Raw genomic sequence first — 22,792 nt, forward strand, 5'->3', positions numbered from 1 at the left:
TCATTCCTTTTGTGTAGGGAATTAGTAAGAAAACTACCACTTCAATTTTATACAGACTATGCAATAAAAAAAGATCCTTTTGAAAAAGTCCCGTCAATTTGATATCGTACAATTTAACATTTTTTTATGGATTTTATCCATGTATGATTATTTATGTCCTTTCGAGGCTTGAAGGGTTAAAAAAATATATAAAAAAATGAAAGGATGTAGTAATTTGCATTTACCCCGTGGTGTCAGGTTCGTTTGAATAATGTTTCGAGTAAGTCCGAGTAATTAAATGCTATATTATACTCTCACAATGATTTTTTTCGACTGTATAGTTAGTTTATGGGTGAATCAGTTGTTGTATTTTTTCTGTTATAATTTCTTAAAATCTGAAAAAAAAAGTATTTTAAAATATGTTACAAAGGGAGTAAGTTAGAAAATTTGCCATAACTCCATTAAAAGTGTTCGGAATTACCCCACATGGACTAACAAAGACTCTACTGAATGGAATAAACAACACTAAAAATTTAAAAAAATTGTTACCCTGCCATCATGTTTGCAAATTAAAAAAACAACTCTCAAATTATTTTTTAGGCCCATAAAAAAGTTGCAAGCTTACAAAATTCCACGATTTTCGTTAAAAACGTGTATTTTTGCATCACTTTAAAGCAAGGGAACACAACGCACTGCTTAGTGCTTAGTGCATAGTTGACGGTCTGCTCTTCCCTTGCGAAGGGATCGCTGTGTGAAGCATTTATCTAAAGGGTAACAATTATTTTACAAGCAATAATTACTAGCCTGAAAGACTCATCCACATTGAAAAATCTCCTGATAAAAGATACATGACGCCAACGGGACTTGAACATCGTGTCTTTTCGATTTCCGGTCGACAGCTCTGACCACTGAGCTATGGCGGCTTATCTCTATCTGCGAAATAATTCAATATATACTAGTGTTTCATTCAACAATTACTGCTTGTTACATTTTTTCACCTGAAAACAACCAACTTTATTTTATATGAGAAAGGCATTGTAAGTGCTAACCTCTCACTAGATATTTCATTCAATTTGTTACATTTTTTCACCTGAAAACAACCAAATTTATTTTAGAGTAGACATCTTTCCCCTCACCCCGCTGCTTTAATTTTTTTATTTGTATTTGTTTTTAATTTGTGTTTTTTACAATAAATATACAATGTTTACAAGTCATACTGTTTTAATTTATAATAAAATTCCATCAAAAGTATTTGTTTGTGGATGAAAGAGCAGTGTACATTTGCGAAAAAATAGTATAACTAGGTTACAAAGTAAAAAAAAAATACATAATTAAAGTCCATACAAATTATTGTATTTGGAAGGAAGAAAAAATATATACTATGGTAGATAATGGAGTATAGTAGGATAATTTATGAGATTTTCAATTGAAACTAGGGGAATCAGTTTTTTTGTTAACGATTACCCTAAAATCTTTTTTTTTATATTGTTCAATATTTGTTTTTTATCATTAATGCTTCTAATTTCTTCTGGTAATTTATTAAAGAAATGTTTTCATTGGTGGGTATAATGGTGCTGGGTAAAAGAAGTGTGTAGTTTAGGGCATGCAAATATATATTCAAGTCTTGTTCAATTTTCAGCTAAGAATGAGTATTTATCTTTTTCTTTTCGAATTTGAATTTTTCATAAATAAGTTATTAGGACGGGTTGTTACGGAGAATTTGAACAAATCATCATATTTCAACGTTCATTTTCGGGATCTGTGAAAGTCCTATTCAAGTTATGTTATTATATCAATGTAGGCTAGTTGCTTGAGAAAACTGAAATAAAAACAAAACTTGAAAAAATCTTTCACAGAACTTGAAAATGAACGTTGAAATTTGATGAATTGTTCAAATTCTCCGAAACAACCCGTGATACATGTAGGAACTTTGAATTCTTCGAATACGCGTTCAGTGGGGAAGTCTGCAGATGTTTTTAGTATTATTTTTATTATGACTTTTTGAACAATTTCTATGGGGGTCAGGCTAGTTTTGTAAGCTGCTCCCCAACTGATAATTGCATATTGCAGAACAGACTGTAATAATGCATAATATATTGAGTATAGATTTTTCATTGATGAGAAATTGTTCTTGAATTGCTCCGTCTAGGGCATTTTAGGTTAATGGAGTGAAGACATGCCATTTGGAATTCGTGTGATCGTTCGGCTTTACCCTCTGTTCAATGTTCCCCCACTCTCCCGTAGTAATAATAAATCATATAATATTATTACTGAATTTCGAATGATTAATTCTAATACAGCTAAGTCTTTTGTTGTTTTTTTAAGTATAAATAAAAGCTTTGTGCGGTGACATGTCATAGTGAACGTAATGAAAAATATGAATAATAGTTGTGGCGTAAAAAATATTGTTTCATATAATTTAATGTAATTATGGTACCTATTCAACTAATAATAGTACTTTTTTTACAATACTCAATTGTAACAAATGTATTCATTCAAATAAAAGTTACAAAGAAAACGGATATTATGGATATGATCGTAATAATTTCAATACAAGTGTTTGCACGAATTCTGCTACTGTAATCAGAATTAATAAATTATCTTCAAACGTAAGTATCTATCTTCCGATTGTGAAATGTATACCACATAAAACGCTGTTTTATTCATAATGATCAAAATTGCAAAAAAGTTAATCACACTTTATTTTATTTTACGACTTTATGTCCGGGTTAAATCTTCCCCACAGGAAAAACTAAACCCTTTCACACACTTTTCCACAAATGATCATCTAGTCAATCCACATTATGCAAGTGCATTATACAGGGTTTTCCAATAAGAGGTGTTATTTTGATATTCAATCGTAAAAGATCAATGGTTTCGTTGCTTGTGCGGCACGTAGCGCCGTCTTGTTGAAAGTACGTTGTCCAGATCAATACCATCCAATTTCGGCCATAAAAATCATTAATCATCTCTTGATAGCGCAATCCATTCACCGTAACTGTTGCTCCAGCTTCATTTTCGAAAAATTAAGGTCCAATGACTCCGCCGGACCATAAACCGCACCAATCAGTCACACGTTAGAGAGAGGATAGAGAGGCTTTTCAACAATAACTCTTGGGTTTTCCGAGCCCCAGATGCGACAATTTTGCTTGTTGACGAAGCCACCGAGGTGGAAATGGGCCTCATCACTCAAGATAATTTGCATTTGATTCACTCAAGCGAATTGTAAAATGTCAAAAAATGACAGCTTCAAAAGTAAAATCTACCGAAATAGCGGGCTATTCAAAATAACACATCTTATTGGAAAACCTGTATACGCAAATACAAAACAATACAAGAACAACACGTCAAATCACCAGAGATTAAATAGGAAAATAATTGAAAATAAGCGTCTCCAGATATTTTCATATCAGAGGGTTCGGCTAGGTAGAACTTCTAATTGGACCTATAAATCCTACTGATTCCTCAATATAAATATTTAAAAAATCTTTCGTAATCTCCTACATGTATTTAAAATGACTGATTTTTGCATTTTTATAAATAAATTCCTTGACAGATCTAATACGCCTATATTTTGATGAGAGAGCTAGGTATAGTGCCAGTAGGCGAAATAACAATAATAATGATATTATTTTTAAAATAATAATTTTTATTCCAGGATGTGGGGTTGTTAGTGCAATCCCACACGTCCTATATAGATATACATATTTTTTGTACAAAATTTTTAAAAATAAAATTAGATATATAAATTGAGTGAGCTAAAAATAAAATAATACTGACCTCCTTGGTGATAAAATATAGTAGTTATGTTTTTAAAGTTTAAAAAATATATTTTTGAAAATCCAATAGGCCTAGTTGTTTAGAAGAAATTCACTTGTGACAAAGTCATCAAATTGTTAATCAGTGCCATTTTGTTTTTTTGACAGTTGAAAGTTTAGCATTATATGCCGAATTTAAGTCCGTTTCAGCTTTTGAACAGGTTGGGATCAGCAGACGTGGACAACTATCGTGTTGTAAAGCTTCTCGGCTTCTTACAATTTTATAGAAAGCTAAAACGCACCTAGAATCTGCGTTTGACGGGGAACATTCAATTGTCAAAAAACCAAATCGGCGCTGAATGGCCATTTGATAACAATGTTTCATTTGAATTTCTGCGAAACAACTGGACCTTATTGCCACGAACAAGGCATCCAACTTTATTTTATATTTAATAATAATAATGGGAAAAAAATAAAGAACGAAAATTTAAAAAGCAGCTGGAAATTAAAAAAAATACTTTGTATGTTGCTGTTATGAAAAAATGTATTAAATTACAGATAAATTTAGGCACAAAAGGTCGGAATAGTTATTGAACTTGTGTTGAATTTAAAGCAATTCTTTTATAGTTGGTTTACTTGGTTTTGTCAATATGAAATGACTAACGCTATCGTTAGGTATATTCACCTTTAATTCATGAATGATTCGTTAGCTAGACTCAGGCGTCGCCGGTTTAATCTTTCGTTAGTTCTTAATCATCTTGCAATCAGAAGGAAGTTTTTGAACTTAGTAACGAGAAGGTTAATAGTCCCTTCAAAACAGCTTTACAGACATATCATACCAATAGACATACCAATGAATAGATTTCTGAATATTAGAGACACTTGTCCATTTATCCAAGGATATGGCGTTACAAGAATTTCAAACTATTTTACATGTATAATTTCACTGGACAGTGTATGATTACGTTTATTTTATATACCGTAATTACATTTAAATAATACTAATAATGATATTAATAATAATATATTGCTTTCTCGAGAATATTTGCGGAACGAGAGCAGGCCATATTTTTTATATCAATTTCTCAAGTGCAAGTCAATTAGCCTCGTTCAAAATATCACCTAATACATTTTTATATCAGTGTTTCTAAAATTTCAATTTCAAGTTTTTATGTATTCTGTATACTTATTTATTTTATTTTAAACTATCTGTACCCCGCTACACGTTGCTGTGGCTTAGTCTGTCTGTGCAGGTGGAGAAACTGTAAAACGTTTTGCTTTTACGTCCAACAGATGGCACTATTTAAAAACAACATGTTTTTACCTATTACAAGTGACATCCATTGAATATAGGTATATGAAAAAACACACGTATTTAAATGCATTATTTTATATTATATATATAACCACTTACAGAATTGCATTCCAGTAACAAATAACAAATTGATGTACATTTCATTATTAGTCGATGCTTGTTACTTAATTATTGGTATTTTGAATTGAATCCATTTCAAAAATGTTGACAACAAGCGTAAGCTAGCTCTTGTCTCGTCAAAGACATAGAGGTAGTTTTCTTTTAAATCTCTGGTTTGCTGAAGTGACCGTTTAAGGGATGGTAGGTTGTTAGCCACTATCGACAAACAAGCTTTATAATAATATTAATAGACAAATGCCGTTAAACAAACTGCTAAAAATCAGTTTATCAGGACTTGTTTGCCTTATATTTGTAAAGTGTGTAAAATATAACAATAAAAAAATAAAAATGTAAAAAATAATAAAAATAACATGGCATTTATATAGCGCAGTTAAGTGTCATTTCACTTCAAGTGCGTTTTACTATAACAAACATAAAGACGGTAATTTAGTGTTAGTGGTAAAGTTCTTAAAATTATTCCCACGGTGTGTCTTACCCAATACAGATCTAATATTATAACACAAAATATACTGTTAATACAAAATGATGATTAAACTTAGAATAACAATAACAGAACGATAGAACAAAAGAAAAACTAAAAAATAATATAAAACAGGAGGCAGTTTAGGTTCAGAAATGAGAATCTTTTGAGTGGACATTAACAAGGAGGCAACCTGAATAAATCAATTACCGGAAGTTTTAGAATATGACTTTTTATAAAATATTGAAAAGAACTTTTAGTTTGATGGAATATAACAACACAAAAAAGGCTTTTAACCTCTAGAGTGCCAAGAAATCCACGGTGGATTTCTGACAATCGTACCTATCCACTGTTGATTTGCTGGTGTCTCGCCGCACTCGCCTCTATTTTATGTTATTATGAACCTTAAAAATGGTCTTGGCATGCTTAAATATATTTTATTCACATGGCAAGGAAATAACATATGATAAAATTATTATTGTTTGTCGTTTTGTCACTTGAAAATATATTTATTTTATCTGCAAAGAGCGCGTCGCAAAATTCCGCGTCAAATGTCATACATCATTTCGATTTTCAAAAATCATTGGGACAAGACAGCATTGTAATGTCCTCCTGTGATTCCTGTATATGGGTTCGAACTACAGAAATTGATGTAATAACGTGACCAACATCACGGCATTACATCCCAGGGTGGGTTTTGATCGTATCCACAAAGTAATCTACGCTGACTGTGGTCCCGAAAGCACCTACTTTGGGAATCACTGACTTAAAACACAACATTAAAAAAACTAATCAATGAATGAGTGTTCAGTATAGTAGACTGTGACCTTGCAAAATCATGAAATTGCCAATACTATCAAAGGACACATTACACTACGAAGGATTTTTAATATTTTTATAGGCGTGTGAGTGTTTGTTCATTAAAGAATATGATTTTAATATGTATTTTCTACCCCACCTGTTTCGGTCGCTCGAAGGCTCCGGTTTAGTATAAAGGCTTTTGCGGGTCGCCACTTCAATCACAAGCAGTTTTCCTCTCAGAAAAGGCTCACACAAGACAATCATCATGAACGCTCTGGTGAGTCAAGTGATTTTATCAAATATTATATCAATTCGATCATGTTCGGTGTACAAATGTGACTTGTATTTTTACAATTACAAAATTTTTTTAAAAAATATAATTCTAAAAATTTGTTTTTAAATTTCAACTGATTATCTAATCAATTTTCGTAACCATTTTTTTACTCTAAAATCGTTTTCTTTTCTCAATTTCATCTTAAACTCAAAATAAAATATTTTTAGACCTTAGTAGATCAGCAGTCAGCACAGTTGTCTTCGATTAAGTGAATATTGATATCGTTTGACTCGTTTCAGAGGGAGTGCAAACATATTTTGATCCAGTTTTTCAATATTTTTTAACGTTCTGATTTTGTTAAACCTCTATAAAACAACCTTAAAGATTTTTTAAATATTATTCTCAATGGACAAAAAGATTTGCTTAAACAACTCTTAGTTTGATATGATTTGAGATTTTCACGGCCAAAATTTTCGTGGTAAAATTTTGGGTTATTATGCCGTGTTGCGTTTCTTCCTTCTTTACCCAACGATTTTTACAGCGTTATGGTGTGTTCATCACAGATGTGTCCATCACATCTGTCCTGATGATGGACAGTATAACGCTCTCCAAACCTTGACTAAAGAAATAGGAAGTTCAACACGGCATAATAACCCAACAATCAGTCCCGATTTAACTGTTTGTTTGTTTTCATGCAATTGATAACCATAAAATCCATATACCACATCGAAAAATAGTTTAGGTTTAACCTCATTTTCGCTAATCGATTTACAGTCGAACATATAAAATCGCTAAAATTTTTGACCGTCTTACTATTTGTTAGTTCATGAACATTAAATCACTTGTAGGTGTATGATATATTAAAATTATATCACCTGCTTTTGACTTTCCATTATTCAAATTGATCTCAATAAAGTAAAGAAGGCCATCTGAAAGTTTCCTTGAGAGAACTATATACCCTGGTAGATTATGCCCACCTGGTCAAAACACGTTTCAATAATTTATGTCCAATTTGATTTGCTAAATATGTTATTGTGTTAAAAATCCTTATTACTCGACATTAAATCAAAACGTTCGCGATCGGAATAAAAACAGGTGGTACGAGTCGGAAAAATCAATGAATGTCATACTTAGATATTAATAGTGATAAGAGTATTTGTAAGAGAAAATGAAATTATATTTATAGCGTTCAGGAATGTTATTCGGTTATGCAAAGTAATCTCAACAAATCGCAATCTTTCATCGTATTATCTAGCTGATTCATTCTAGTCAATTATAAACCGGATTATTAATAACAAGTTACATTCATTTAGCAATCTTATTTACTTGAGTCCTGAATGATTTTTAATTGGTTACTCATAACATGGCAGGTACAAAAAATATAGATCAGAAAAAATATTAATTTGTTTGAACTCGTGATTAAACGGATCTAAAATCTGACTGTAAAAGCATCACAGTTTATGACTAAATTGATCTAGCTCAATGAATTCAAACTCTAAATTTAATTTCTATTTTCAACTTGTTTCGAAATATGTCTTCCTTTATCAGAATTATAGGTTATACCCTGTTTGAAAAATTCACTGGTGTTCCACAGGGGTCAATTTTGGACCAGAATTCATTTCCTTGTTTACGAATGACATTTTATTGACATGGAAAACAAAAATTTAAAACACTTTTTTGTTCTACATATGCATTTAATCATTTAAACTTTAAAATGTGTAAAAGCCCATAAGGGCTTTAATGATTAATAAAATAAAATCTTTTGAGCAGCTACTATATGAAAGAAAAGTCAATCCGAAGAAAGTAGAAAATACTTGATAGTTCCATTTGTAATGCCTTCACCATATTGAAACTGCTTTATAAGGACAAGTCAATAATATGTTGGTTTTCTCACCAGTTTTTCGCAACCCTTCTGTGCCTGGGAGCCGTAGTCTCCGCCCACGGCTGGGCTCATGAAGATGGCAGCTACAAGGGAGAGGGTGAAGCCGAGAGCCAGGATTATGGACAGTATGACCATGAGCATGGAATCTACGGAGTCCTCCCCTACCAGTCCGCCCATTACGCCGTTGCCCCCGTCCACTACTCCGGAGCCCACTACGCCGTAGAGCCCGCACACCACGCTGGTGCCCACTACGCTGGCGCCCACTACGCCGGCGCCCACTACGCCGGTGCCTACGCCGGAGCTTACGCTCATGGAGCCGCCCCCCTCGGTCATGACGGCAACGTCATCGATACCCCCGAGGTAGCACACGCCAAGGCCGCTCACTTCGCCGCCAAGGCCGCCGCCACCCACGGTGCCCACGAGTACTCCGCCTACACACCCGCCATCTACGCAGCTTACACCCCCGCTGTGTACTCCGCCCCCGCCCCCGCTCACTACGCTGGAGCCCACTACGCCGGATCCCACTACGCTGGAGCTTACGCTTACGGACCCGCCCCTCTGGGAGCTGACGGCAACGTTATCGATACCCCCGAGGTAGCTCATGCCAAGATCAACCACTTCGCTGCCAAGGCTGCCGCCATCCAAGAGGTCGAGGCTGCTAACCACCGCGATCATCTTGAACATTCTGCTCACGCTGCCCATGTCGCCCATGTTGCCGCTCCCCTTCTGGCTTACGCTCCCCAAGTATACGGAGTGCACGCCGCTCCCGCTTACTATGGTGCTTACTCTCATGGAGCCGCCCCCATCGGACATGACGGACAGGTCGTAGACACCGTCGAGGTTGCCCACGCCAAGGCCGCCCACTTCGCTGCCAAGGCCGTCGCCGCCCAGGAGTCTCAATCCGTCTATGGAGCTCTCTCTTATGGAGCACCCGCCGCCTACGATGTCCACGCTTCTCCCGTCGTCTATGGAGTGCATGCCGCCCCTGCTTACTACGGAGCTTACTCCCACGGAGCCGCCCCCATTGGACATGATGGACAGGTCGTAGACACCATCGAGGTAGCCCACGCCAAGGCCGCTCACTACGCCGCCAAGTCCGCTGCCACCCATGGAGACTACCATTACGCCTCTCACGGACAATGGTGAAGAATTTTACCACACCATCGTGTTGTGAAAACTCTTCAGTTCATGTTATTGTAGTTGTAATAATTATTGTAAATTGTATAAATACCCACATTACCAAATGTCATTCTCATCTCGTTCATACGACGCTTATCTTATTGATGAGTGATTTATTAAAACTTCTCAGAAGTCTAAATAACAACTCCTGGTGTAAGATCTCCTCACCACAAGTCATGCATATAAGTTATACAGAATATTAAATGCTGTGCATCTCGAAATAATATATATTTTATTTGTTTTCCTTGATCCAACCAACTTACTTTCTTCTTATTCTTATCAAAAAATTACTATATTATTTGGGTATTTGGGAAGTATGTTAACGAGAGCTAATAAGTCCATTAATATAGGACTGAACGCGGTTAGGACTAATGAAAATTTGTCCAAAGAAGCGAAGCAAGCAGTCCATAATGGAGGGCTAATACCTGCCCCAATGTATAGCAGTCAGGCATGGAACTGGCAGAGGAAGGATGAAAGCAGACTGAATGCTGTAAAAGTGAGATCCCAGAGGCGTGTGTGTGGTAAAACCAGGTATAATCGTGATCAATTTAAGGCTGATGTAAGCGTAATGAATAATATTAAGTTTGCTTAGATAGTTTGGGAATGTAGAGTGAATGAACAAAGAAAGGAGTGCAAGGAGAATATATAACGCAAATGAGCATGATAGAAGAAGTCGGACATGCCCGAGGAAGACATGGCACGATATAGTGAACCAAATACTTGAGTAGGGCCATATCAAGTGCCAAAATAACAGAAGAGTATGTATGAATATGAATGAGACAAGGAGTGCTTGTAAAAGCTGAGTTGTTTGGCGGTCCATCCACTCTGCAAACCTCTGCGAGGAAACGGCGTGATGGTTAGTTAGTTAGTTCTTATAACAAACAATATAACCTGTTTCCACTGCAGACGACTACACGAGCTTGTTGCGTAAGAACGTAACCAGATCAAATCTTTCTGGTTCACATTAATACACACAAGTTCTAGGTCATAAGTTTCACTATCAGTGAGACAACGGGTATACCTGCCACACGTTACGTGACTGGACCAGTTTATCCGGTTAACAATACGTACCTACATAAACAGCGAAAGTTCACACACTTAAATGCAACACGATACATGTTATATTATGGTAACCGGTCGAAGTAAGTATATCCGGTTGAATGATTATGTGTTTTGATTGGCCGTCTTAGATTGTAAGTCATTGTCGTTCAAGTACAGAAAAAGTATTTGGAAGTAGATTGATTTATTAAGACGGGCAAAGTTACAAGTTATAATTATAAGATTGTATGGAAATGGGTAAATCAAGGATAATGTGATAATGGATAATGCGTTCGTTAAAACAGAAAATTTATTATATCATTTAAAAATACAGGCTTTTCCAATAAGAGGTGTTATTTTGAATAGCCCGCTATTTCGGTAGATGGTACTTTTGAAGCTGTCATTTTTTGACATTTAACAAGTAAAAACTACGCCATTAATAAAAATGGAACGATACGCGCTTCACCAACGCATTGAAATTATTAAAATTCACTTGAGTGAATCATATGCAAATCATCTTGAGTGATGGGTCCCATGTCCACCTCGGTGACTTCGTCAACAAGCAAAATTGTCGCATCTTGGGCTCGAAAAACCCAAGAGTTATTTTTGAAAAGCCTCTCTATCCTCAACGTGTGACTGTTTGGTGCGGTTTATTTCGCATTTGCATCATATATCCTCCTTACACTCCTTTCTTTGCTCATTCGCTCTACATGCCCAAACCATCTAAGCGTCCCTTCCTTAATCTTACTCATTACGCTTACATCAGCCTTGCACTCTGCGGATCTCGACATTTCTCTCACGATACATGGTTTTACCACACATACGCCTCGGGGATCTCATTTCAACAGCATTGAATCTACTTTCATCCTTTCTCTGCCAGTTCCATACCTCACTTCCATACGTCAGGGTAGGTACCAGCACTCCATTCGCTTCTTTGGACAATTTTTTGCTGGCGCCAACTGCGTTCAGTCCTACATTAATGGAGTTATCAGCATTTACAATCATGTACTGTATACATCATCTTCTTTCAATATCTTTGTCTGCCTTCCCATTTCCCTATAACATACTTCCTAAATACACAAACTCATCCAGCCGCTCCAAATATTCCTCATTCATAACTGTATTGTACACTTTTTTGTATTCTCTCTTTCAAACACCATCACTTTAGACTTCTATTTATAAAATATAAATATGATTCGAAATGAAGTTACTGAATTTTGTGAATGATGCTACACGTGTTCACTTTTTTTTTAATTTTACTTATTTCATAATATGAATCTAAATCTTTCTTCTTAATCTGATATTATAATTAATTAATTAATAATTATTCTTCGAAAAGACTATTAAAATATTTTATCCCTTTTGAAAATATAATTGTTGAGCTTATAATTTGGATGTTACCTTTATGTCTTAATGATGAATTCCGTTTTAGTTGTTTCAATTTATTGTCATTGAATACGTTTAATATTGAGTCTTTTTTATAAAATGTCTTTAAAATATGTCTAGAATCTTGCAATTTGACACAAAAATTTTCCGCTTACTCAGTCAATCTTAGCCACTGAGCTATTGAGGCCACCTACAAACTCTTTACAATACAACAACGCTTTGCAATTATTTTTTTATGTCACACCCATGTCTGTACAGTGTAAGTATCTCCACCCGGTTGGGCAGCATTTTGATGCGGCTTAAGGTAGGGGCTGTAAGAAGGGATTTTGAATCTGAAGGTCGCTAGTTCAAATCCAGGCGCAGATTTCAAGTAAATTATATTTGCTGAATTCGTGTTATTTCACAATTTATTAATTTAAAATAACATATAGTATACCTGTGACACGTTCTAGAGTGACAGATACTCTCAGTATCGCCCTGGTGGAGGAACATTATCTAGAATTGAAACGTTCCTTGAAATTATTTTAGCCGTGTTTGGTTCCAGCTCTGAATAGCCAGGTTCTTCCATCACCTTCATATTCCCACCTCCTTCCCCTAACACAAGTTTCAATCTCACAACGTACCCCGATTGGGGTTGCCATAGTCTCACTGGCTCTAGAAGTCTAAAGGATGTGGGACTCTTATGCGGTATTCACATTAGAAATTTTTTTTGTTAATTTTTCTATTTTCAGCAAAACAACCAATCGGGAGTTATAGACGTTTGTTAATTACAAACGTGCCTTTTGCAACAAAACTTTCAAGTATATTTTTATAATTGTGATAACAAACTAAGTTATCCTGTTTCTTATAATAAAATCATCGAACTTCTTTGTACAACTTTCTGTATATCTTTCATACTTTTTCGCTGAATTGATTTATCTTTGTTCTCTAAAATCTGGCGTAATAAATTGCTAAACACAATCAACAAAGTTACTATACATTTCTCCGTAACTACTTTCACAGTAGCTTGAGTCCTTATTCTGTACACTTGTTATTAAATACATACATCTCAACTAAGTTACTACACATTGCTTTGTAACTGCTTTCATGGTACGAGTACTTATGTTGTACTCTAGTTAGTATAAACAACTATTGAACTCTTTTGTACAACAGAACTCTCTGTTACAACTTGTATTTTACCTCCTTATATCGTTTATGTTACGTACTATACACAAATTTTTAGTAGTCCGGTTAAAAACGGGATGGCAGGCTGTTTCCTGATAAACTGTAAGTAAATTACTAACATATCGGAACACGTATTCATTCATCTGCAATAAACTTATTAATCTACAATGACGAAATGCGTAAATATTATGATTTTTATGAAGACTTTTTCCTACATCGTAATAAATAATACGTTCATATTTTACTAAAAGATTTTTAGGAAACCTATCAATTGATTCATTAAGGGTCTGCAATCCCGTTTTTAACATATTTTAAATAATTTTACCACATTCTCAATAAATTTAAACCTGTAATCAACAAATTGTATTTGTGTAGGAAAGTCTTCGTTAGTGCTAAATTTCCCACTAGATGGCGTCCAGACATATTATATCTACATTTGTTGGTGAAATATTTTGACTTGTCAAATATTATTATTTTTTTATTAAAAACGAAGGTTTTTAATGCATAGCAAAAAGTATAACAAATTATTATTTGCAAAAATTAGTTTATCATTAAAAAATAATATTCAATACCAGTATTTTTTCTCCATGTATTCCTGAACAACTTACTCATAACAATGCAAAGGCGTAAATAAATAAATACATCATTGAGAGTTATTGATACATTTTTAGTTTGGTGTTTAAAAGACAACGACTAGACCCACGCAGCAGATGCAATGTTTGAATTTAAGTAATAAAAATAATATTTAAACATCTGAAAAGGTACCTACTGTAGCAATTGAATGCATAAGACCCATTGATAATAAAACCCGATTGCCAGTCAATAGCAATCATTTTACCAACTCTATTGATAGAACACTATGATCTACATTAGCGATTCTATTGATTTCGGCTTGAACTATTTGATCAATATGCCTATTTTGTTATTGTTTATAGTAATATTTATTCGTTACATTTACCGTTTGGTATAACACCGACATCTAGCGAAGTAACTGGACACTTTTTGAACCGCAGTTACCAAATTTAGCTAAACATAAAAGTACATAGAGCTTACAAACATTGACCATGTACACGATTGGTTACCGATAAATAATATTTAATAGAGAAAGAATTCTCAAACTTTGGAATAATTAATTAAAACTTGATTGAATATATGTCAGGATGAAATGACACAGCCGTGAATTTTACGTACCATTTCACTACCAAAATTACACGTGGACGCAATTTTATGTAGAAGTAATTTCACATTACTAAATAAGTACCTACACAACAAGATTTTTTTGTAAGCAATAAGGAGTCGCCTGAAATATTCAAACAAATTGAAAATATCTCCCGAGTAAAAATAAATGCCGGCGATGGAAATTGAATCCGCACCTTCTGATGTCTGGTCAGGTGCTTTGGATCACTGAGCTACGTCGGCCAACCCAACCCGCCTAATAATTCAATATGTATTGTTACTTCAATCAACAATTACTGCTTATTATATTGTTTTCACCTATAAACAACGAACTTTATTTTTGTAGGAAAGGCTTTGTTAATGCTAAATTTCTCAATAGATGGCGTCGTGACATATTATATCTACATTTGTTGGTGAAATATTTTGACTTGTCAAATATTATTATTTTTTTATGAAAAACGAAGGTTTTTAATGGATAGCAAAAAGGATAACAAATTACTCTAGGTAAAAATTAGTTTATCATTAAAAAATAACAAGATTTTGATTCGTTTAATTTGTGCGTTAAATTAGTTTTGTGTTGGAAAAAAAGTTATGTTTAATCTGTGTATTATTTTGTAGAAATAAAAGTATATAAATACGGTACGTTTCAATGTGGTAGATACTTTCAGCGTCGCCCTGTTGTGAGACAACAATACAGAATAGAAACAATGCTTTAAATGGCTAAATCCGTGTTTGATGACAGGTACTTTTCTCTTCTTTATCTCCTTCCCATCCCCACAACCTTTAGCATCACAACATACCCCAATGTAGGAGCGTTTTTCCAAAAATCGACAATATTGAGGACAATAAATTTAAAAAAAACAGCGAATGAAAATCAAAATGATGCAGTTTTTTTTATAGTAACAACGTGCTGTGCTGTAGTGAATAGTATAAAAAGTCGAAGACGCATAATGAATCAAATTCATAAGTGCTGTAAAATGAGACGTATGTTATAAACGAAGAAAGCTAAGTTAAGAAAATGTATGACGTGGAAGTGAAAGGTAAAAAACGTCGAAAACTCCCGTAGAAGACATAGCACGATAGGTACTGTTGTTTAAAATTTTAACATAAATACAAGAAGGGTAACAAATTTTCGCGTACACTTTAAAAAAATCTTATTTACGGATAATGTGAAACTGGGTAAAGCCTTTATCGAGTTTTTAAAAACGCCCCTCGATTGAGGTATGCCATAGTCTCACTGGCTCCAAATGGTTGGAAGCATTTGGAACTCTTTCACGGTACTGTACTGACAAAAGAAATCACTTATTGATTTGAACCCGCGATCTCTGGATCAGATTTCAAGGATCTTATGACTAGACACAGAGGCCTTCAAAAGGGATCATAAAATCAGACAAACAAAAAAAATCGCATAAAACTTTTGTCCCGTAGATTTCTTAAACTCTCTGATTAAATGAAACTCCGGCTTCAAACAAACACTTGTACTTTTAATGTGATAGATTTGCAATGGGCTTTTATATCTTAATTTGTAAGCGGTGGGAATAATCTGGACCCCGACCTTGAGGTTCCCCTCTAATTTATTATCCCCTCGGTCTTTGCAATACTTGTCAGATAACGCCATCCATGGGTGAGGATATTACAAACGTTTCACGTTGCAAAAGTTTGGGAAGCCTAGGCATGTCGTTCTGTACGATTGCGCCACGGCAAGCCTCGAGGCGGTTAATAGCAGTATTTAGTCTTGATAGACGTTAAATTCAGAAGTAAGTGAAATAGCATAGCTGAAATTGACCGGGGGCGACTTATAGAGCCTGTCCTATGAGTAGGTACGAAGGATAATACATAATAGGACAGGTTATACCTTCCACCTGCCTTGTTGAATATGAGTTAGATTTTTTGGTTAAATAGTCCTTCAAAAACGTCAATTTAAAAAAAATATATATCTCAAATGAACAGTATTAAAAAAATGTTTTTATTATCAAAACGTTAAATGGTTAAGGCGATGCCATACGTAGTAATGCGAAATCATGTGTGTTTTTGGTTTGAAAATTCGGTCGCCTAGAAATGTTTTATATGCTTTAATTAAATACTGCAAGTAGAATACATCTTGGCCATAGACATATGAATATTAGTAGACCTGCCCTAAGTGATTAAAAGCGTATTATCCCCACTCCCCATACCGGTTCCATTGGAGCCGGCTGTGCTCGCGTATGGCCTCAAGTGAAATTTGAAAACGTGACGTCATCATTCTTGTGCGAACTATGGTCGAGGCATCATCGGTTCATTTTACGAAATAACACGGCAAAATGTTGACTTGTACTATGAAAACTTGTAAAAATAGATGTGAAAAAGAGAATAAACCCAATTGTCGTATTACATTCCATATATAAGCATTATTTTACTTTATTTTAAGCATATTCACATCGTATAATATGAATCAGTTGTTACTATCACACCGAGAAACGTCTGGACGCGAAACACAAAGCTGGTTGGTTGCTGGGAAGTAAATTATGAACATTTATAAAAGTGTCTTAACTAAATACTTAAACGAAATATTCGACTGTGAAAATAGAACCGAATTTTTTTGCCGAATTTGGACTTCGCAAATTTGTTCATAACGTGGCGAGTAATTTGCGCTCCCATGTAAAAATGTCTATTCATTCAAAAGCAGATTTTACTTTTAAGAAGTAAATGGTGATATTATAATGCGAGATGCCTATTTACTGTCAGATTGATTTATTGACGAATCACAGTCAGCTTCACTCCCTTCGTTCTTCAACAGTTGATTTTACCCCTCGCCATTATCTTCTCGTCTATTAATTCCTATGTCTGTGATCTTGGCCTTTAAAGTGAAAGAGTATTTTTTAGATAAGTTTTTTTATAAGCCCAGAAAAAAAATATGTATAAAGCCTATGAAAACTGCTTTAAAGTTCAAAATCTCCTACTTACGAACCCATTTTCTGTTATGATTTTATTGTGTAATGTGGCAAATTAAGTTATTTATAAAATGATCAAAAAAAATTGAATATTTATGCCTGAACATCTTCAAAATAAAATAAAAGGCGCTTTTTGGCCATGTTTTTTTCTTGCTTAAATCTAAGCAGGCGGATGGTGTTAAGCGGGAATTTAAACCTTATCGACATCTACGTAAGAGTTATAATTGATAGCGGCTCAATTTAAAATATTACACGACGTAGTGCATCACCAACTTATCACCATCCGCCTGTTTTGATTTATGCAAGAATAAAACATGGCCAAAAAGTTCCTTTTATTTTATTTTGTGGATGTTCAGGCATAAATATTTAATTTTTATAAATAACATAATTTGCCACATTAAAAAATAAAATCATAACCGAAAATGGGTTCGTAAGTAGGAGATTTTGAACTTTAAAGCAGATTTTATAGGCCTTATATATTATTTTTTTCTGGGCTTATGAAAAGACTTATCTAAAAAATACTCGATTATTTCAAAGGCCAAGATGTATTCTACTCGCAGTATTTAATTAAAGCATCTGAAACATTTCTAAGCGACCAAATTTTCAAACCAAAAACACATGATTTTGCATTACTACGTATGGCATCGACTTAAAAAAAATCAAATTTCCCACGTAAGATGCACCCTTCAGGTACAATATCATTCACAACCCCAAAACTACTTCAAACCATTCCTAACCTTGAGCACCACCGGGTAAACGTCAATTTGGGATGCGGGTTTGGTTACCGCCGCCCCGGCAACCATTTATTGGATAACCAACTCCTTTGCCACCGGTAACCCCAAGTGATTTAGTAGGGGCACACGGGTCATCGGGTGAGGTATTCAGATGCCCCTACCCACCAGCTGTGTGGCGTACCGGATCGGGAGAATCTGGTTTGGGGAAACCCTTTGACCTCTCTAACTGGTCTCTCATTACCAATCCATTCATAACCCCGAAACCACCGGATATAACGTTAGCTAGTTTACTATAATCTTATAGATTTTTATTGAACAAATTATGAAAAAAAAACGCAAATTTAAATCGCTTATATTATATTCAATTAATAAATATTACGATTTGATGTTTTACTCATTAAGTTTTTCCGAAAAATAAATAATAAAATATGCTTTTTCCATATTGTAAAATTCTCTACCATAAAAGATTCTAGACCTCCGCACAGTTATTTTCAAATAAATAAATACATTATATAGAAATATATCGATTTTTTCGCTGACTTTTTAAAAAACTTCTTATCTTTCCCAGTGTGTTCATTAGACTAAAAAATATTGGCGATGGGTCTACCTCCGGAAACTTTTTTACGTTTAAAGTACGTTTCTTTCATCTCCGAACTTGTTATTAAAATAATGTTTTTTTTCTAGTATTTATCGCCTGGGGCGCAAATGTAAACTATCATTATGAACGCTGGGACAAAAATACATCACTTCTGGTTTATTATGGTGTCCTTGCGACAAATAGGTACTAATAAGGTAGTTAGAAGCAAAAAAAGGTAGACGATATTTTTGTCACAAACCACAAAGGGCAGGTGATCTAAAAAATGATTATTCAAATGCGATGGCGACCTTGGCTAGGGAAATAATTATATGAAATTGATTAATTCAATTTTATAATTTAAAGAGTTTGACGGACTCCTTGGTTGCACGGTTAATATGCTATATTACTCCAATGGTCGCGAGTTCAAATGCTGGAATGCGCAAAAAATGTTATTTAATGACAAAAAAATAATAATTTTATAATAACTGTGGTGTAGTGGTGATGTTGGTAGAGTCTGTGAATATAAGTTATTATTATACAGTTTACTTAGTTTTAAGATTTTTACGTTGTAGCCGGTAGTTATGCCACATGACAGAGACAACATGCCGGGTGTACCCGAAAGATTACGAATGCAGCCGATGCTAGCCGATCCCTAGGTAGGCAGCTCAGTTCTAGCTGCTCCCTGGTAAGAGTAACTCAGGGTCTTGTAGAAGATACGTCCCATAGAACGGACGTAGGTATGTTCTGTAAGCTATTCATTGTCCTTAACTTACATTTATGATGCAACTCGTAATCTTTGACAGAGAAGAAAGGAAACAAGAAGAAAAGTGGAAGAAATATTATGTTTATCATATTTTTTTAACAAATAATTATAAGCAATAATTAGTCGTCCGAAATACTAATAAAAATTGAACCACTGAGCTATGTCGGCTTTTTTCCAACCCGCCAAATGATTCAATATGTACTAGTACCTCAATCAACAATTACTGCTTATTATATTTTTTCCACCTGTAAACAACCAACTTTATTTTTGTAGGAAAGGCTTTGTTAGTGACTAATTATTGCTTATAATTATATGTTATCCTTTGTGCTATGCATAAAACCTTGTCTTATAAACATTAGTTTATCATTAAAAAATAACAATATTTGACAACTCAAAAATATTTCACCAATAAATGAAGATATCATATGTCTCGACGCCATCTAGTGAGAAATTTAGCACGTCTTAATTATGAAATGTTAACACAGCACATGAGTCCCAACTGCTCGCAAACTAACTTATCAAGCGTCTAGTGCCAGTGAGACCATGGCATCCACAGTTGGGATTTGTTTTAGACTGAGGGTAGCGGAGATGGATAGGAGAAGCGAAAGATAAGGATGGAAAGTACCTGGCTATTTAGATCTGGTCACCAAACACATATTATGGCAATTGAAACATATTTCTATATAGAATATACATACTAATTATTTTATATATTTTTTTATATAATTCTACATTTCCACCTTCGATAAAACTGTAATTACGTACATAATTAACAATCAAAATTTAACTTTGCTATTTTACCGTAGAATTTAATGAAACTGAATTTAACATAATGCTTTCGTTTTGCTGCAGGTGGCGAACCAGTTTGTCCAATGTAACAGATATCAACTTTAAACTGAACCTACGCAATGTTCAACTAGTCTAACACAATAAATGTACTAGTCTGCCATCAATAACTGTGGTGTTTGTATAAAAGGATAGATACATAGATATACCTCCATATACTTAGTTTTAGTCTAGTAGTTCTGTGAACTGTTGTTGTAAACCTCGCTTCCAAAAATGATATTTCTATTTTTTTCTTAATTAATAAAAATTTCCTCTGAAATCATTAAATTTGAAAATAGGTACTTAAATACCTACCTACTTAATTACAAACCATAAATATTTTACGTAACAGGTTTTTTTTTATTTGAAAAAAGATATGAAATAAAAATAATAATTAATATTTGACAAGTTCTAGTATCTTCACCAAAAATGTAGACAATTTGTCTCGACGCCATCTAGTGAGAGAGTTAGCACTTATAATGCCTTTCTCATATAAAATAAAGTTGGTTGTTTAAGGTGAAAAAAAACGTAACAAGCAGTAATTGTTGAATGAAACACTAGTAAATATTGAATTATTTCGCGGATAAGAGATAAGCCGCCATAGCTCAGTGGTCAGAGCTGTCGACCGGAAATCGAAAGTCCCGTTGGCGTCATGTATCTTTTATCAGGAGATTTTTCAATGTGGATGAGTGTTTCAGGCTAATAATTATTGCTTATAAAATAATAGATATGAAATAATTTCTCCAAAGAAATGTCACCATCCCAATGACAATAATCCTTTTTTTAAAATTTCTTCAGGTTGGTAGTACTGATTATTCCGATTAAACAGATCGTAGTACAACTACGATAATGCGGACTGGTGGAATAAGGAGTAGGTTATCATTTTGAACCGGAACCGGAATGTAACAAACAAAAGACACCATGAAATGCCAAATGATCGAGTTAAAACAGGACTTCGCTACACGCATTCAATAACATCACGTTAAGACTATTGTGAAGAAATTAAAAAGTAAAATAAATTTTAAATTATGTTACCACTTAAATCTTTAAATATAATAAGAAAACTTCTTTCTGTAATTGTAAATCATTAAATATACTAAGAAAACTTCTTTTTGTAACTGTATTTTTTTAAATATACAAAGAAAATTATTTTTGCAATTGTAAATCGTTAGGAATACAGACATATTGTTTTTTTTTTTTTTTTAATTTTCTTTATTCATAAAAATATATTAGGATACAGGTTTTTTACATGCTTTTCGACTACCACACTAGACACACACCACACCACACTACCCACATGTCCGTATTATGGTAGTCGATGTGAATCTTTCTTAAAAAAATATTTTAACTAATATTATTGTGTATTATCGATAATACTTCATGTGGCTACGTGAAACGCCATAGATGATTATAAAAATTTATTAAAATCATTTCCTTTTTGAAATCACGTTTATTTTTTAATCAAACGACTTTGCAATTTTCTAAAATAATGTTTGCTAGACGATAAATAAATGCACTTATTCTGAAACGGAGGTTTTTATTGAAGAAAATTTATCATGTTTTAAATACAAATTGAGTCGCATGCGCCTTACGATGTAAATGCGATATAATTAATTCAATTTAATTTGAACCATAAAAAATGTACAAGTTTGTTTTCAAATGGTAAGATAGATTTTACTGGAATTGAACGTAAGACGTAACATTATATATTTTTAAATTTGAAACGCTAATCACTGGTGGGTGTTAAAATATATAGACAGCTTTACATTATAGCTGAAATACAATTTAAATCATCAATTATTGTTATAATTTTCAAATTCATGGTTGGATTTTGAAAAGATTCCTTCTCGGCAAACGGACTTTTAGTAGAATTTAAGAAACATCATCAAGCTTTTATGTATTTTTTCTGAGCATCTTAGTAAAAATACATAAAATAGACGCAGAAATATATATATTTTTTTAATTTTAACCATGGAAAAATGTATAGCGTGATGTTGGATAATGTAAGAAAAATGTGAATTTTATTAAAATAATTTTAGTTAATAATTGAAGACCATATTGACGACTCTTAAACGTGAAATGTAAAACAGAAAAAACAGTCATATCCAGGAATTGAACCAAGGACAGCACACAATTTAAGTTTTTAACTCATCAAGAAAAGTAATTTTAATTTCGAAATTATAGACAACAATCTAAGATTTTTAACTCATCGAGAAAAATATTTTTTATTTCGAAATTAAAGACAAAAATCTTAGATTTTTACTTAACGTAATATGAACTCACTGTGTACTTAAATAAATACTACTTTTTAAGGGAAAACTATGTTTTCATCTTTAGTTTCAAAAACAAAACTATCAAAGTAATGATTCAAATCTCATGATAACAAAACACAGCCGTTTCGTGTCACGAATAAACAAAGAAATTTGCCAAG

At 33.8% G+C, this 22,792-nt stretch overlaps 2 protein-coding genes across 2 annotated transcripts in view; one reads left to right on the top strand and one right to left on the bottom strand.

Moving 5' to 3' along the window:
* The window catches only part of LOC149412660 (uncharacterized), a 320,577-nt gene that overhangs the window by 76,121 nt on the left and 221,664 nt on the right, over nucleotides 1-22,792 (bottom strand). The gene's annotated exons all lie outside the window — the stretch shown is intronic.
* Nucleotides 6,667-9,992, top strand: LOC149412668 (uncharacterized). The gene is made up of 2 exons (XM_089645615.1): nucleotides 6,667-6,710; nucleotides 8,605-9,992. The coding sequence occupies exons 1-2, from the start codon at nucleotides 6,699-6,701 to the stop codon at nucleotides 9,733-9,735; spliced, it is 1,143 nt and encodes a 380-aa protein (XP_089501741.1). The 5' UTR covers nucleotides 6,667-6,698; the 3' UTR covers nucleotides 9,736-9,992.

Source organism: Hesperophylax consimilis, chromosome 22, assembly GCF_061612785.1.
Source record: "Hesperophylax consimilis isolate HC1 chromosome 22, BYU_Hcon_1.0, whole genome shotgun sequence".
Taxonomy (NCBI): domain Eukaryota; kingdom Metazoa; phylum Arthropoda; class Insecta; order Trichoptera; family Limnephilidae; genus Hesperophylax; species Hesperophylax consimilis.